Source organism: Wyeomyia smithii, chromosome 3 (assembly GCF_029784165.1).
Source record: "Wyeomyia smithii strain HCP4-BCI-WySm-NY-G18 chromosome 3, ASM2978416v1, whole genome shotgun sequence".
NCBI classification, from domain to species: Eukaryota; Metazoa; Arthropoda; class Insecta; order Diptera; family Culicidae; genus Wyeomyia; species Wyeomyia smithii.
The window spans coordinates 140,443,954-140,462,153 of NC_073696.1; the positions used below are offsets into that span (position 1 = coordinate 140,443,954).

The following is an 18,200-nucleotide window of genomic DNA, read 5'->3' on the forward strand; positions in this document are numbered from 1 at the left end:
CCCCTTTATGGCAATTTTCGTAGACAAACACAACCAGTCACGAAATATGAAAAAAAAACCTAAATTAATCCCTAGCGGTCAGACTCATCCTTTCTTATTCAAACTTATTATTTGTAAAAATAGATTTATATGAACGCTTAAATCCAAAAAAGGTATATTCACTCTTTGGGTTCTAAAATATTGATGTTGTAATTGAAGTATAAAATATGAAATTTGACGTAATGGTTGTGCTTAAGAAATAGCGAAATGAAAGAAATGACTCTTAATTTCGATCAATTTAATCACGAGCGATACCGGGAACGTTCAAATAGTACGATACCACATTTAAATCATGTTGAGGCCATATATATTGATCAAAGCAGGTATAGTGTTGAATAGTCTTTGAATTTCTTTTCTCTCCATAGCTTTTGAACAGTTTTAAAGTTTGTTATCTGTAAGTTTGAGAGATGACTCGTTTGTATGACACTAGTTATGTTCAAATAAGTCGTGTAATACTTGAGATAATAGACTTTCGTTGTTTTAACAATTTAATACATAACGGTTGCTTAAGTTTGATTACAATCAAATGAAAAGGTAACGTATAGGGCAGCCAAACTTTGAAACCACTTGTTCAATCATAATTCATCAGTTAACCCTTAACTAGGCCGTTCATCTGATATCAATATTGTTCAAATCGGTTGTGTAGTTTCTGAGAAAATAAAGTTTCGTGATTTTCACATTTCGATACATTACAGACGAAATGTGTGACGAATGTGTTATGAGGCAGCGAGACCTTTTTATTTGACACTAATTTTGTGAAAATCGGTTCAACCATCTCTAAGAAAAGTGAGTCCAAGTAGTCTTCGGAATATGTTTCTTTTCATAGCTGGCTTTTACATTTTAAACATAACAGGCAAAGTAATAATCCGTTTGCAAGAAAATCAATAGGGTCGTATGGGGAAGCAAGTCCTTCCATATGACACTGTTTTTTTGAAAATCGGTCCAGCCATCTCTGAGAAACATGATTGAGATTAAATAGTCTCCAGCACACGTTTCTTTCCATAACTTCTGAACTTCATGTTCAATCTTCATAAAATTCAAAAGTTAAGGGTTTTTTAGGTAACCCGTTCATTTGAATCCAATTTTGTTCAAATCGGTTGTGTAGTTTCTGAGATGTTGATGTTTCGTGATTTTTACATTTTGATACATAACCTAAACTAGAAATCAGATTACAATAAAATTCAATAGGGCCTTATAGGGCAACTAGACCATTCATTTGCAATTAATTTCATTGAAATCGGTTCATCCATCTCTGAGAAAATCGAGAGCGTTACACACACACACACACACACACACACACACACACACACAAACACACACACACACACACACAAACACACACACACATACACACACACATACAGAAAATGCTCAGCTCGTCGAACTGAGTCGAGTGATATACGACATTCGGCCCTTTTGAACACTTTTATACCTTTAGTTTTTGCAGTGATTGCTATACCTTTCTTTCTCCTAGAAAAAGGAAAAAGGCAAAAAGTGAAATGAGTGAAATGACTTTTTATTTCAACTTCAATCCTGAGCAAGGCCGCAAACATTGAAATAGTACAATTTCAAATTTAAATGATGTTGAGGCCACATATTTTGATCGTAGCTATAGTTTTAAACAGTCTGCGGGTTACGTTTCTTTCTAAAACTTTCAAAGTTCATGTTTAAACATTATTAAATTCATTGTTTAAGGGTTTAAAAGCCCATTAATTTGAATTCAACTATGTTCATAGCTTCTGAAATATAAGAGCGATTTTCACATTCTGACGCAGCGCCAAAACTAAAGTCTGAATACAATGAAATTCAATGGCAACCTAAGCGGCAAATAGACCCTTCATTTGACACCAAGATAGAAAGAATCGGTCAGACCATCTCTGAGAAAAGTGAGTGCGAAAATAAGGTACACATACACACCCACACACACACACATATAAACCTACACATGCATACATGCAGAAAATGCTCGATTCGTTGAACTGAGTCGAGTACACGGGTAAAAATATTTTCCCATTTTCATGACCTTTTTAGGTCATGAAATCATGAATGTTGTTTTCCGACAGAATCATGACCTATGACTCATGATATCATGATGTCAACACCGAATATCATGAGCTATGAAAAGCGTTTTTAAGAATGTGACTCATGGCTATTATTAGCGTAACACATCGCTGTCGCATGGACTCATAGAATCATGAGTTTTGACTCATGATACCATGAGTTGGACTCTGAATATCGTGAGTTACTCAGAGCGTTTTTATAAATACGACTCATGACTGCTATAAACGTAACACATATCTGTCAAACTGCGTGCCGGTATATTTAGTGATTGCAAGTTTAGAAACCGTGATTAATACCGTAGGTGGACACGCGTATTTCATGTGCAAAACAAGGTTTTCGCGAGTGAACGTGTTGATATGTTTGCCGGTTGCATAAATTTACTCAACACAGTATTATCAAGTGCGGTGGAAACAACTGTGGTAGAGAACATAAAATCAAAAAAAAAAATTCGGATTGGAGATCGAAAAGGATTCAAATAAATAAACAACTACTGATACCAGGTCTATAATATATTATGGTTATCGACGTAGTGCTCGTATACAAATAGCCGTAAAGTTTGTATTTTCCATCAAGCCCAGTTCAGAGTTCCTTCGCTTGAAATGTAAACTCGTTGTTGTTTATTTGTTTATTTGTTTATTTCTAAGTGCATCATCTGACATAAGGTCTTAATGAAAAAGGATAATCATTAAAAGTAACTAGAATTAGTTAACCTACGTTTAAAAATATGACTAGGCACACCAAATTAAAAAGATGCTCGACACTCGTGAATGTTCTCACACAAAAGGCAACAGGTTCATAATAACCATAGTTCGTGCGATGGAATTGGTTCAAAAGCATCGAAGAGGGCCTCAGCATACGTTGAGATGCACGGAAATTCATCAATGACAGCAACTTCGGGGAATCCAGTTCAGCGTTTAGAATCTTGGCAATGCATACAGCCTGTTGTACTTTGCGGCGGTGCTCTAGAGTGTCTAGTCCAAGCAGGCGGCAACGATCCGGGTAGGGTGGCAGATTCGTAGGATCACGCCAAGGTAGTTCTTTCAGGGCCAATCGGACGAAACGTCTCTGTATACGCTCGAGGCGCAGGTTCCATGAAAGCTGGTGCGGACTCCAAACCACACTTACGTTTTCTAGTAGGGGTCGTACAAGTGAGCAGTATAAAGCTTTCAGACAATGGGGATCCTTGAAGTCACATCCAATTTTTGCGATGAATCCTAATTGCCGACTTGCTTTCGAAACAATTGCAGTACGGTGACTATCGAAGGTCAGCTTTCTGTCAAGTATAACTCCAAGGTCGTTGACGTAATCTACTCTGCGCAGCACTTCTCCGTCGACAGCATAATCAAAAAGTATTGGCCGTTCAATGCGGTAAAAGGTTATCACTTCACATTTAGCAGTACTTAGAATTAGCGAGTTTAGTTTACACCACGTCACAAAGGTATTTCAAAGTGATTGTAGATGATAACAATCCTCGATGGTGCGAATCGTCAAGTAAATTTTTAAATCATCGGCGTAAACTAATCTGCAACCAATCCCAAGTGCATCAGCAACGTCATTGAAGAAAATAATGAAAAGAAGCGGTCCTAGGTTACTACCCTGTGGTACGCCAGACTTGTTAATGAACGCAGACGATACACCAGATCCAAGCTTAACTTGCAAAATTCTGTTGCACAGGAATGATTCAAGCCATTTAACGAACCGTGATGAAGCACCAAGACGGGAAATTTTGTTCAGCAGTATTCGATGATCAATTCGGTCGAAGGCAGCTTTGAGGTCAGTGTAAATAACGTCAACCTGTACGTTTCGTTCGAGTTCAGAAATACAATTCGACGTGAAATCCATCAGATTTGTTGTTACAGATCGCCCAGGAACAAAACCATGCTGGTCCGAAGAAATGTAGTTGCGTGTGCAATTCAATACAATAGAGCTTACAATGATCTCGAACAATTTAGACGCAGCTGACAGATTAGTTATTCCACGGTAGTTTTTGACATTTCGTCGATCACCACTTTTAAAAACCGGAAACATATAGGAGTGCTTCCATACCTCAGGAAACTTCCCTTGAGCCAAAGATTGGGTGAAAATTGTGCAAAGTGGAGCAGCCAGAATATCAATACAACGGCACAAAAGAACGGCCGGTATTCCGTCGGGACCAACAGACCAATATTTAAGTTTCTTAGCGGCGGTAGTAATCATGTCATGTGTGACTTCAAAAATGTCAAGATCAACAAGGTCGGCTGGCACATTAGCCGCAGCACGCCGAGCATCGTCATTTGAGGCACAATCCGTGGCAAATACTGAGGAGAAAAACTTCGCAAAAAGCTCACAAGAGTCAGAGTCCGAGCAGGATACCATTTCCTCCAAATAGACGTTCGAAGGAGTTGAGCGACTTTTCCGTTTTAAATTAACGAAATTCCAAATTTTTTTCGGATTTCTGCGCAAGTCTGTTTGAACTCCCAGAGCATATAATTTGTAAAGACTCGAGTTAAACCGCCGATATTCTTCACTTGAGCGTTTAAAATTTTGTTTAGATTCGTAAGACCGCAAACGGCGAAGCCTGCGCAGGCATGCGTTTCGTTTACGCTTTAAAACTCTTAAGCTGTGATTACTCCAAGCTGGAGTGGAAGGCTGTTTCACAAATGGTAAATTTTCTCTAAGCCATGAACCAACAACTGAGCAGAAGTTTGCTGCCATCAAGTCCACATCGTTACTGTTCAACAGTGCTGGCCAGTCAATGTTTGAAATAAAAGCATTAAAAGCTTCAAAATCGATTCTTCTGTAGTTTAATTCCCGCCTCACGGGTGTGTCACTAGAACAGCCAATCGCATTACACAAGTTAGTAGTAGAAATTGTCAGGGGGGGGGGGGGTGTACATCAACGGGTAGCATCGGGGCAACACTCTCATCAACGGAGATTTCGCAACCAGAGGTGTAAAATACCAAATCAAGCATGCGTCCAAGGTGATTCCGAGTTAAATTTCCTTGGTTCAAGTTTAAAAAATCCATACCGTCAATAAGAGTAGCACTTGCGTTCGATAGTTGCGTGGATTCATTGTGCTTAATGACACCATTGTAGTTGTCCCATACAATACGCGGTTGGTTATAATCCCCGCATACCATCATGATGCTATCGACTGCGCTGCTCGCATAAAAATCTCGTAGGGAAGCGATGTGTGCATCAACAATGGTACTGTCGTTACTCTTGTCGGGGGAATATATATAACACATAGCAAAAACTTCAATCCATTGATAGTGGCTCTTACGCATACCTGTTCCAAACATCTTTCGTGTATAGACTCAAACACTACGCTAGCGTGATGCCGTGCGACAGCAATCAGAACACCGCCGAAAGAACGTTTGTTGCTGTCGAGTGGACTTCGATCGCATCGAAAAACGTTGAAAGCGTTGCCAAATAACTGTGGTAAAAGAATATTATCGTCCAATCCCGTCTCGGTCAGCATAATTACATCGAAGCTGCAGTCGGTGGTCGCCAGAAAGATGTCGTCAACTTTCGTCCTCAATCCGCGTACGTTCTGGTAGTATATACTAACGATAGACGCATCACTGACAGTTTTCTGAAAAGACGAGCCATACAGCACAGGCGGCGCAAAAGAATTAAAGGAATACTCGCCTCTGGCGGGAGCCCGTGAGCTCCCACCGTCAATAAAAGATCGCAAAAGAATAGGTTCGGTTACAGCACACGATGCGGCAGACTGTGATCTGCTACTAGGAATTAGTTTTTTGGACGATCGACAAACTCCCTGAATAAAAGTCCAGTTGGCCAAGAAGCAGGATCTAGGGCAATGGATTTGATGCCCGGGTCCAATCCGATTTTGTACGATACATATGAAAAGTTACTCGTGTCAGCACCTCGCTGCACTAGTCGTATAACTGCGATGGGCTCACTTCCATTTAAGCAACGAGAAACAATTATTAGCACGTCGCCGTCGCTTATTTTCGGGCTTAGACCAGATAAGTAAAGCCAAAAGCATTTCTGTGCTGCTGCAGAAGTAATAGACTGCACAGAAAGATCGCTGATGTCGACAGTGTTAGTGCCGCGATCAGAAGCAATTTCCACTGGCAAGCGATCAGCACGACGACGCTTGGGGTTTCGTACAGACCAGACTGGTGTGACTGATAAATTTGTTGGGGTGCTAGTAGAACCATCAATATTCAGCGGTTTGTGCGGCATGCTATCAATTTTCTTACTCAACCCCTCAACTACCTCGGCGAGTCTTTGCACTTGACCAGGTAAGTCAATAAGCTGTTGTGAATGCGGGAAGATTGTTTTGCTATCATGTCAGCCACATAAGCACCGATCGATTGACCGTTCAGTTCATCTCTACAGTGCGGGCAAATAAACATTATTTTACCTTGCGAAAAAAGGTCTTTACAAACTCTGCTGTTGAATCCACAGCACTGTTGATTAATGTGGTAGCGAGCATCACAAAATCCACAACGGATCGGTTCGAGATCATTCACTTCAAGTTTGCACTCGCCGAATAAATTCTTCTCCATGATGAATAAACGCCTTTCGATAGGCAAGAAGAACACTAACGATAAATGCTCTGCTACACGATGCCAAAAAATAACAATGCTAATGCCAGCACACAGTCCGATCCACTTGAGTATTGAAAAGGGTCGATTATCACAAAAAGTAACTGTTCTTCACACTTCTAGTGACCACTTTCAGCTCAATATTGGTTTCGAAGCACAGAAGTAACTCGAGAGCACGGGTTTTCGATGAATCAACGGAATTTAAACGCAGGTAGTAAAACTGAATATACAATAGCACAAACAGAGTTGCCAGAACTATATATTGTTGTTGCTGCTAGAATTGATGGATGAGAAGCTACCAGCCTATTGATGATTTGAAACCAGTGCCCCGCGGTTTCTGCGATGCCTTTCGTCACATCGGCTAGCAATGTTGTGAAATTAACGGTCGTGCCCACAAGGATTTGTTCGCACAAGGGAAGGCAAGGTTTATTTGTCCCGCCTGTAAAGATAAATTAGGCGGTAGAAGAATTCGTGCCTATTTTGCCTAAAAACTAAATAATGTGCAGGCTGTGCCAACGAATGCTGTTCAATTTAAACAGCTGTGTGATACTGTTGGATCACTGAGTGATAAAGTGGATTGTTTGATGCTGTTGCAGAGCCGTAACGATCACAGCCCCGCTGCTCCTGCGTGATCGAGCCTAGGAAATCAACGCCGGTGGGTTGGTAATGGTGGTGCGGTATTCTGCTAGCCGCGGCACTAACTCGATCGATTTAAATGATCTTTCGGTTGCATCTATCACGCCCGCTCCCCAATCAGTTAGGTGGTGGTTGTATTCGCTTCGCATGAACTGTAAACTGCAGATGGGTGAAATACCTGTGTGTTCTCCAACCAGGTTTTCTGTCAAATTTCGCTAGCGGAAATTTGGAACTGTAAACTATCTTGAAACATCACTGAAGTTGAGCATAATAAAGACTTGTTTTTTTTTACGTAGAACTACATTTCTCAGGAAGATCGGCTACATTGGGGTGAGAATGAAAATATAAAAACGGAAAAGGGGACGATATTTGTGTTTTTAATGCTTATAAGCCGCTTAGTTTTCAACGCATTTCCATCGTTTTTGCAGCAATCAATTGAAAATTATCCACGCATCAGCCCAAATGCAGACAATTATAATTTGATTATTTGAACTATTGTAGGTAGCGAACGGCTTCGGCAGTGGTTGAGATTGCTGCAGAAGACCTGCCGAAGCCTTTCGCTACCCTACTATTGAAAATTGTTATTTAAGAGTGTTAAACTAACAAAGTTTATTAAAAAATCTTCGAAAAAGCAATCAGTTTACTAGAGAATGGTGGTGTTAACTGGTTGATCTTTAATGAGTATTAAATATGAAGGTCAGAACTGTCAAAATGGTTGCAGATTTCTATTCGTATACGTAAAGAAAGGTTCAAGAAATGAACGCAATCAATCGTACAAACAAAGGCTGCATAATGTAAATCGTACGAAAAATTAGTAACCTTACGCACTAATGTATACATTATACGAAATCAAAAATCACAGAGCACAAAAATTTCGTTCAAGTAAATACTCGTGCTTCCGTTTTTTTTTTTGTTCGTTGTTATCCACGTTCGTGAATTGTACAAATTATGCGTAAAGTTGCAATTCTGTTCGATAACTTGCAGTACGAATGTTCTATACATCCAACAAAAGTGCTGTACAATCTACGGATTCCATGTTCACGAAATGTGCGCGCAGAGAATAACGAAAGAATATTTTCAGTGTATGTAGCAGCGGCCAGCAGCGATAGCGGGTACCAGTAGCGGTAGTAGTAGCAGCGTCAGCGGTAAGTGTAACGGTATTACCTCTTCTAGTAAAAAGCTGCTTTTTACGGTAGAGGCAATTTCTCCAGTGAAAAACTGCCGTATTTCGGCAACACACAAAAGGGGTGTTAGCAATCAAAATCTGTCTGCCGTCAAATTTTTAGTCCGAAAACAGCTTTTAATGTCGGGAAGCACAGAGATCATAACATCATATCCTAAATTGAATTAAAAAACTAGTTGTCCTTTTAAGGATTAACTAAATAGTCAATTGAAGAGTTAAAATTTTTTCGTTCATATATTACACCTTATTCAAAGTGTTCGTGCGCCTTGACATAAACGATTGTAAATTCGATATGATCTACATGTCTCAGCACGAGTTCGAAATTTTAATGTGCACCAAGTAACAAATAACTGAGTGACCAAATTTTTTATAAGTAGACCCTGGTGATGTTTTCCACAATAATGCGAAGGAGCCGAGTTTAGAGCAACCATCAACGTCAAACATTAGTTTCACTATTCAGGATGTCAATGATATTCAACATATTGTTTTCTGAGAGAATTTGAGGCGACATTTTGACGACAACTTGTAAACATTTAAGCATCTGATAAGAACAGCTTTTACTACATTTACACAGTTTACCTAACTATAATCGATCCGCTGCATCGCGCCACGCCATTCCGATGCGTCTTGAAACAATTATTCCTGGCTGGTCGTGCTCGCGAGTAGGGGAGTGCACGCGAATAAGACCGTGAATAGAAGTGTGTGTCCATGATTTCGGGAGCGAAGAAAACTCGCACGCGTCATCCCTCGGTGATGTGAAATGAAGGAAGTGTGAAAGAACGAGAGACAGTTCGAATGGTGGAGGTACTCCATTGTGTGTGTGATTTCGGTAGCGAAGAGAACACTAGTTGGGGTATCGTATGCTTGATAAGAGCGAGTATAGCAACACTGGAGCATACAACCATAAACCATTTGTAGTTAAAAAAAACTTTAAAACAAGTTGTTTTCCTTATTTTGTGTTGCATAATAAATATTTTTTTTTGTGTATACTTTTATCGCTAAGATAAAACTGTTATCTGCAATTTTTCTGAAGAAGTCACACCGATTAAACAAACCGTTCTGGCTCTAAAAATATTTTTTAACAATATAGGCAATCCACGGGTGACGTTTCACTGCTTGTACGTTTATAATTGTTTTTCAAGTTGCAAAACCAAAACACAACCAAACACGAAATTTTTTGAAAAAAAATCTAAAGTGATATTTTTTTATTGGGTAAGGATTGTCACTAACCATACTGGAGCAACCGATCGTTTGATTTTTGTGGTTGCATCCAAGTTGCGACCGTTCGAACATACCTGAGGCTGTCAAAAGTTGAAAACAAACTGAAATCAGCTGACCTATCGCGTCGATTGCCTTAGCAACATCCATAAATTACGTAACGCAAAAAAAACCCAATTTTTAGACCCCCACTCTCCCATACGTAACAAAAAGTAACGCCAAAACCTACCCCCCATAAAAATTACGTAACACTGTGAAAGAATTTGCCAAATAAAAATGCTCATATTTGGAAAGTCTCCCCATGGATTTTTTGTTACGTAACGCTGGTCTTACCAACCTCCCCCCCCCCCCCCTCTCCTATATAACAAATCGTAAAGCCAAAGTGTATGATATGTTACGTAATTTATGGTTGCCGCCTTATACCATTTTTACAAAAAAACCTTTTCACAAATTATTCGTGACCAAAAACAAAAACAAAACAATAATAGCATAAAATGTCATCTTAAGCCCATAAGAACACCTACGCTAAGTCAAAAATGACATTTAAAAAAATGAGATGAGAAACATTTTGTGTTCTCTAATGATAAAGATTTACAGTACTTTTTTAAGAAAAAATAGAATCCGTTAGGAAATTGGAGGGTTGTGTGCAAAGCCACGACCGCAAGGTTGCTGTAGAATACTTTTACAAGAAAGATAACCCGGCTGCTCGCGTGTCAGTAATTTTTTCGAGTAAATAAACGTTGACCGTTGAAACGTTTTTCTAGTAAATAATAATAATATAGTAAGTAGCTTGGGTTGGGGTTGGGGTTTGAAAATTTTTAAATTTGAGATGAATTTTTTTCGGATGTCGTGCTCATGACTGAAGGAAAAGATAATTCAGTACGTTTTGAGACACGGAGATGAAGTAAAATTTTTAACTTTTACTTTAATTTAAAAATGTGAATTAACTCATTAGAAAATATTAACTCTTTAATCAAGTTTTTATTTCATCCTAAAAAGGACAATTTGTTGTTCCTTTTAGTATCGGATAAGATGCCGATCACATCTTTGCGGTATCACTGACAGGGCGAATAAAGTATTTCTTGTGATAAAGTAAACAATGAAATGCTGATATAAAACTCAAAACTAGACGGCTCACGTGTTATCAAAATGCGTCAACTTTTAATTGAATGCATTTACTAGTGCCCACTATCGCACAGAGACTGCTCGATCCATCGAATACTAACCGATTTATTAGCATTTGAAATTGGACATATTTTTCACTTTTTTCGGTTTTAGATTTTCATTTCACATCCCTATGTAGCCGAACTTCCTGAGAGAAGTATTCTACTTCAAAACGATCAAAAATGGTTGGAAAGTTATTAAAAATTGATTCGGGTATCGAACGTCTTTGGCAGGTTTTTGCATAATGCTGCTGCAGAAAAGCTGCCAAAGAAAACTTATTAATTTATGTTTTACTTTGTTTTGTCGTGCAAATCATAAATAATACTGACTGTCGAACTTGTTACTACAAACGCAAATCCTCAATCCCGTAACGGTTTGGCATCTAAGACCGTGAACAAAATCTAATCTTTTACGATTTTTATCAATGGTTTTAAGTTGTAAAATTATAATTTCGATAATTCATAATCATGAATCAAATTCCAACTTATCAGAGTGATGAATCCAATTCAAAGTTTATGAACTTTATCCTAAGTTTAATAAGTTTTTATTGTAGTTTCATGAAATAAATTACTGACTTTATGAACCAAAACACGAATTCAAATATAATGTCGAATTTCATTCGTGGAACGCTAGATCACATGAATTATATCTCCAGTTTCGTGATCGATAAATCATGACATTAAGCTTTAATGAACCAAAGCGAAGTTTCATAAATTAAATGTACACCCAGTTCGCACAAATGAGATGTTTAAGAGAAAATTCATATTCGTATTAGGAATATGCTCTGTAAATGGTCAGGAATGCTTAAAAAAACGTTGAAAAGGCGGGGCTTAGAGCCTTATACAAACTCTTAGCAATTGTCCCAAAGTGGTTTGTTAGAAATTTTCTACATTTAAGGTGCCGCCACACGGACGCTAATTCCCTTAGTTTCTAAGTCTTAGTTGATTGTAAAAAGCATTTTTTCATCATCTCTATGTTATAGCTTTTGACAGTACAATCCCGCGTTATGATGAAAAAAAAAATGCTTTTTACAATCAACTATGACTTAGAAACTAAGGGAATTAGCGCCCGTGTGGCGGCAACTTTACATATTTTCACCTGGGTGATATTTATAGGAGAAACCAGAAACGATTCTAATTTTGTTTTAAATTGTCACCGCGAGTCGTATTTTTATCAACACATTCATGAATATTTTTCGTGACAAAGTTCTAAAATAAAATATACTGTTCATGACCAACTCCCGAACTTTGCTATTTAATTTTTTTTATTTCGCCGATAAAATTTAGAAATGATTGAATGTGTACATACTAGTAATAATTGAAATTAATAATAGTTGAAATTAGTAATAGTTGAAATTGCGATTTTCAAATGCAATCCCATTATCATCGAGAAAGTATGTCGCCTACCCCTTAATTACGTTTTAGATAGTATTCGTAAAGTTATAAATATTTTAGAAACACGAAAAATTAGATTTATTGATTTTTTTAAGCGTCTGTCTGTTAATGGATAACTGTTGTTGTCATTTTGTTACAAAATATATGAAAACTATCAAGGAAAACTTCTAAATCATATTATGGTTTAATTTTATAATATATGTACTACTATCGTCAAGCATTGCCCTCAGTTTAGTGAGCCAACAAACTTTAGGTGCTCGTCACCAATTCTGGTGACTTTCGTAAAAAAGATACATTCCTCTTAATAACGGTTATAGATTTTTTTTTATTCTTCAATAAACATCAATTAATACAGGGACTCTTTTGAGACTAATCGAACGTTAGTTTCAAGAAATATGTGACCTTATTAAATTGAACCAATCTTTACGAAGTTACTTAATTAAAATGGATAGTTACTAAAATTCCGCGAAATTTTTGAAAAGATCAAGGTGACTAAAAAGTAACATTTGTTGATTGAAGCCCGATGTTCACTTTTTCTGATATTTATATAAACTAGAACTTAGAAGAGATGATAACCAAAATCACTGAGACAACGTTAATAACTTATAAGTTTTTTTCAAAAGGTTACAAATTCTATTGAACAAAACTTTTGACAAATACTCTCTCACAGAAGTCACAGTGCCTAACAGGGGAAACTATTCCTATGAAGGTCACCATGAAGTTATCAGAAAAATTTAAATGTACCTCTTAATGACTTAGTTACTATTCTAAGACCACATATCATTTGTACTTCAAATTATCACCGTGACTACTTAATGAAAAAAATAATTTCGTTTCACAAGTGGAATTATTTCGTCTGTGACCCTTCAGAGAAGAATAAATAAATTTTAGTTCAATTATCACAGAGACAAAATAAAAGAAAAATTTGTTTTATAATCATAGCAAAAAGTTCACACATGTTTTTCTATAAAAAGTACTATTTCCATATTATTTTTAAAACATTCGGGGGACAATTGTAAGAAAAAAGTCTCATTTTATTTGTGACTCTCGTGCGGATTGGGCAATTTCGTGAATCGGATCGCACAATTCGCGTTCAATTCATGGTTTCCTAAATCAAAGCAAGGTTTTATAAATCGAACACCCGATTTCATGAGTCAAATGCTATATGACCTGACTCGCAACTCATGTTTTCATAAATTAAAACCATGGTTCCAGTAGCCACAGCAAGAATTCATAGATCGAACACCCGATTCCCGTATTCAAATGCTATATGTCCTGACTCGCAACTCATGATTTCATAAATCGAAATCATGGTTCCAGTAGCCACAGCAAAAATTCTTAAATCGAACGCCCGAGATCATGAGTCAAATGCTAAATTGCATGACTCGTGACTCATGATTTCACGAGTTCAGCTCATAATTTCATGGGTTAGAATAAGCCAAAGCAAGAATGCATAAATCAAACACCCGATTCCATGAGTCAAATGCTATATTTCATGACTCGCATTTCATGATTTCATAAATCACAATCATGGTTCCATGAGTCAAAGGGAGATTTTATAAATTGAACGCCCGATTTCATGAGTCAAATGAGTCAAATTTCATGACCCATAAGTCATGGTTTCAATCCAAATTGCTCATGATGTCAGCAAAACAGTAACGCACGGGGTGCGTTACGAACAATTGGCTCATGATTCCATGAGTCTTTACTCAAGGTGTATATTCATACTATGAAAATACATCCAAATCATGAAATCATGAGTCATTTTGCCCGTTTTCGAGATTTTATTTTTACCCGTGTAGTGTATGACATTCGGCCATTTGCATCACTTTTCTACCTTTTAATTAGCCAGTGGTCGTTAAGAGAAAGTCAATATGTTTACTTTTATTATTGTTTCGTTGAGATCATCACCGCTTGATTTTATATATGTTGGATAATCGACAGTTTTCGGTGAAAAGTAGACTTAAAAAAGCAAATATATCCGAACGTTTCGACCTACTTTATTAAATTTTTTTCGGTCATCCTCAGCGGATTCTAAAATACACCTAAATACAATTCTCGTTTTAAATTTAACATGAAAACACTTACTTGCTACACAATCTAGGTTATACCGGCGTTTCAACTTCAATCTATCTGTTTTTTTCCTTTCTCTTTTACTATCGATTGCTGTCAGATCGTATTGTTTTTAGTGTTTCGAACAACCCGTTGTAGGCAGATCGGAATTTTATCGATTCACGTTGTAGGTTGAAGGTATTTTCTTCACCTTTAATTTTAATATGAAATGTTTCCGAAATGAGCCTCGTGTCAGTTTTGGTTATTTCGTCCAAGATTCTTGTGCTCTCAAAATCGAAAATATGTCCCTCATTTATTGTATGTTGTACTAGCCCTGTGTTCCCTACACTTTTGGATTTAATGTCATTTTTGTGTTGGTCGAATCTTTTTTTTTTTAAATTGACTGGTCTGTCCAATATACGATTTACCAGTGCATACGCCGCATGTTATTTCACAAACCACATTAGTTTTCCTTTGTTTTTCAAATTTGTCTTTCATCTTTGTAACAATAATGTCTTTAATTTTATCAGTTGGTTTAAAAGCTAAAACAATATTGAACTGTCTTAAATATTTATTTAATTTCTCTCCTAAGCCTGGTATACATGGAGTTGAGATAAACTTGGGACACAGTGTCGTCGTGGTTGTTATCGTATTATAAAGTTTTGTTGTTCGCTCTTGTATCAACGTAATGATTAAAAACTTTGGGAACTTATTATTACTTAGAATGTATCTGACTTTTTCTAAGCTTTGTGGTCTATATTCTGGCTGACTTAGTTTCAAGGCTCTATCTATCAGTGCTATAGCTGTGTTCTTTTTGTGACTAATAGGACTTACAGAATTATTGTCTAGATACCTTCCTACTAAATCCTTAGGCAACCATTCTGTAGTTACTCTATTGTTCTTTCGTCGAACTACGGTGTCCAAAAAATTCAGTTTCGCATTGTCCTCCAACTCCAAGGTAAATTGCAATCTCGGGTGGAAACTGTTGGAAACAGCTAGCATCCTATCTACTTCATCTCTTCGTACAGCTGCCAAGCAATCGTCTACATATCTCTTGAAGAAAGCCGGTGTGATGTTTTCCTGTTTCAATTGACCTAGTGCTGTATTTTCTAATCTCTCCAAAACTATATTCGCTATCACGGGGGAGAGTGGCGATCCCATCGGTAATCCAAATTTTTGTTTGAAAACTCGATTCCGAAACACCAAAAAAGTAGACGATAGTATCAGCTTCAGCATTTCCATGAAATTTTCCTTTGGTATGTTAGTGAAGTTCCTCACTTCATTCCACCGTAGATCAATGGTTTCCAAAGCGAAATCGGTGGGAAAATTTGTAAAAAGAGAAACCACATCTAACGAGAGTAGAATTTCATCGCTTGCTACTCTCTGCTGCCTAATATTGTCCACAAATTCAAAGCTATTGACGATATGACATTCTGATTTCCCGGTAATATTTTTCAAAATGCTCGAGAAGTATCTTGCAATTTTATAAGTTGCTGCACCAATCGTTGAGTTAATCAGCCTCAATGGCCTATTCGGTTTATGAATTTTTGGCAACCCATAGATTCTTGGTGGATTGCAGTTACACATTTCTAGTTTAAACTTTGTGTTCTGATCGATCCATTCTGCATTTGATCATTTATCAATCAATGTCACTTCAATATTTGGTATTTTCGTGCAACGTAAGAACTAACATCACTCATACGACGCGACGCGGGACAAAACACAACACTTATCGTTCTTACTACATTTAACATTTTAAAAAATTTTACCTTAAAACTCGACCGGTTTCGGGCGTAATACTGCCCATCTTCAGGAGGAGAGTCCGACTGGTTACACTTCTTTATACGTTGTTCGTATACGTCAGAGAGCAAAGAGATGCTACGGGATTCTCCGCTTTAGTATGTTAAATAGGCAGGATGTGATGGGGGGATCGTCTTCGTTCATCAGCGGTTCTGTCGGATTACTGATGTGAAGCGATTCCCAAGCATTTAAGTGGGACGTTTTTCTTACGTTTTTAATAATTTTCGCGTTTTTCCAGTCTATTTGGTGGTCTAAAGTTACGGTGTGGGCGGCTACACTAGATTCGCAGGACTTTGCATTATCAACGGCGTGTTTATGTTCTTTGATTCGCACTTTCACCTTGCGTCGAGTTTGCCCGATATACACCGAGGGACAATTCTGGCATAGAATCCGGTATATTCCGGAATGCTCATCTGGGGGAACTTTGTCTTTTAAATTGCATAGCAAGTCCCGCAATGTATTTTCGCTTTTGTGCACGATTTGAAAATTAAGTCTTCTCAGTGTATTTTTTATTCGGTTGGTTACTTTGGGGTAGAATGGTAAACTGATCCTTTTTATTTCACTACTTCCGGGCAATAGTGTGGTGATTTGTTGTTTCTCTTGTTTGCGTTTTTGTTTTCCTAGAATTTTGTCCACGAATCTTTTGTCGTAGCCATTTATTTCTGCTGCTTTGCATATTTGTTGCTGTTCTTTGGCAAACTCCTCGGCTTCCATTGGCACATTAAACAACCGGTGGGCCATGGCATGAAAGGCTGCTTGTTTTTGTCCCCCAAAGTGGTTGGAATCGGCCGTTATATAACGGTCGGTAGACGTCGGTTTTCTGTAGATCCCAAACTTCAATGTGCCATCCTCCTTTCGGGTGATCATCAGGTCTAGGAAGGGCAATTTACCCTCAACTTCCCGCTCTACCGTAAATTTGATTGAGTTGTGGCGGGAGTTGAGCAGATCTAATGTTTGGGGTAGGTAGCGTTCTTTCACCAGGGCAAAAACATCATCCACGTATCTTTTCCATACTCGTGGGCAATAATTCTCTTTTCCCGCGGCCTCTTCGAAATCGCTCATGAAAACGTTGGCTAACAGCGGTGAAAGTTTGCAGCCCATACTTAGGCCGAACGTCTGTTTGAAGCATTTTCCTCTGAAAGTGAAGTAGTTTTGGTTCATACATACCTCAGCAATTAAAAGGTAAGCTTCCATGTGGTGATGTGGCACCCGGCTGCGTTCTAAATGCTGGCGCAAGCTTTTTAACGCGTCGGTAACCGGTATGCTTGGAAAAAGGGCTGTGACATCGAACGATACCATAATTTCCCCTCGCTTAATTTTGAACCCTTCTAGTTGCTGAACCAAATCTACAGAATTTTTCACGCTTTTTCCGTGGGTTATCGGGTACTTTTTCATTTCTTCCACCAACCACGCTGCCATTTTCTCGGTTGGTGTGCGAATGTTGGAGAAAATCGGTCTCATTCCAACTGGATTTTTGTGGATCTTCGGCAGGCAATATAGCGAAGCCACCATCGGGTTGGGGACGTGAAATTTCCTCTCGAGTCTCTCTTCACCCATTAAATGTGCTACTTTCTGTCGCGCGAAATTTACTTCCTCGACCATCGCATTCAGAGGATCCCTAGGTTTGCCGTTTTTAAATTTATGTTCCTCGTACGGACCGGCTTTGATCATGTCACAGACGCGGGACTCGTAGTCTCCCTTGTCCATAATCACAACAGCATTTCCCTTGTCCGCACGATAATAAATCACGTTGCGTGTTCTTAACTGGCGGATCGTATACCACATCTCAAAACTGTTATTCTCTGTACTATTTCGATTGCTGACCGTTCGTGAGATACATTGTTTAACATTCTGCCGTACTGCTGATTGCAGTGTGAAATTCTCATATTGAATAGCAGCTTCAATATTACTGACCATATCAGCGAGAGGGGCACACTGTGGGGGAACGGCAAAATTCAGGCCTTTGTTAAGCAGCTTCAGATCAGCCTGTGTAAACTGCGTGGAAGAGAGATTGACCACGAAGTTGTCTATCATTTGTGGCGCGCATCTCTTCATTCCTTGTGCCTGTGTATTTTCGAGAGACCGTAATTTTTGGCA

General features: G+C 38.3%; 1 protein-coding gene across 1 annotated transcript; it reads right to left on the bottom strand.

Moving 5' to 3' along the window:
* Positions 1-16,181: 16,181 nt before the first annotated feature.
* Positions 16,182-18,137, bottom strand: LOC129728613 (uncharacterized). The gene has a single exon (XM_055687063.1). The coding sequence runs from the start codon at positions 18,135-18,137 to the stop codon at positions 16,182-16,184; it is 1,956 nt and encodes a 651-aa protein (XP_055543038.1).
* Positions 18,138-18,200: the final 63 nt, after the last annotated feature.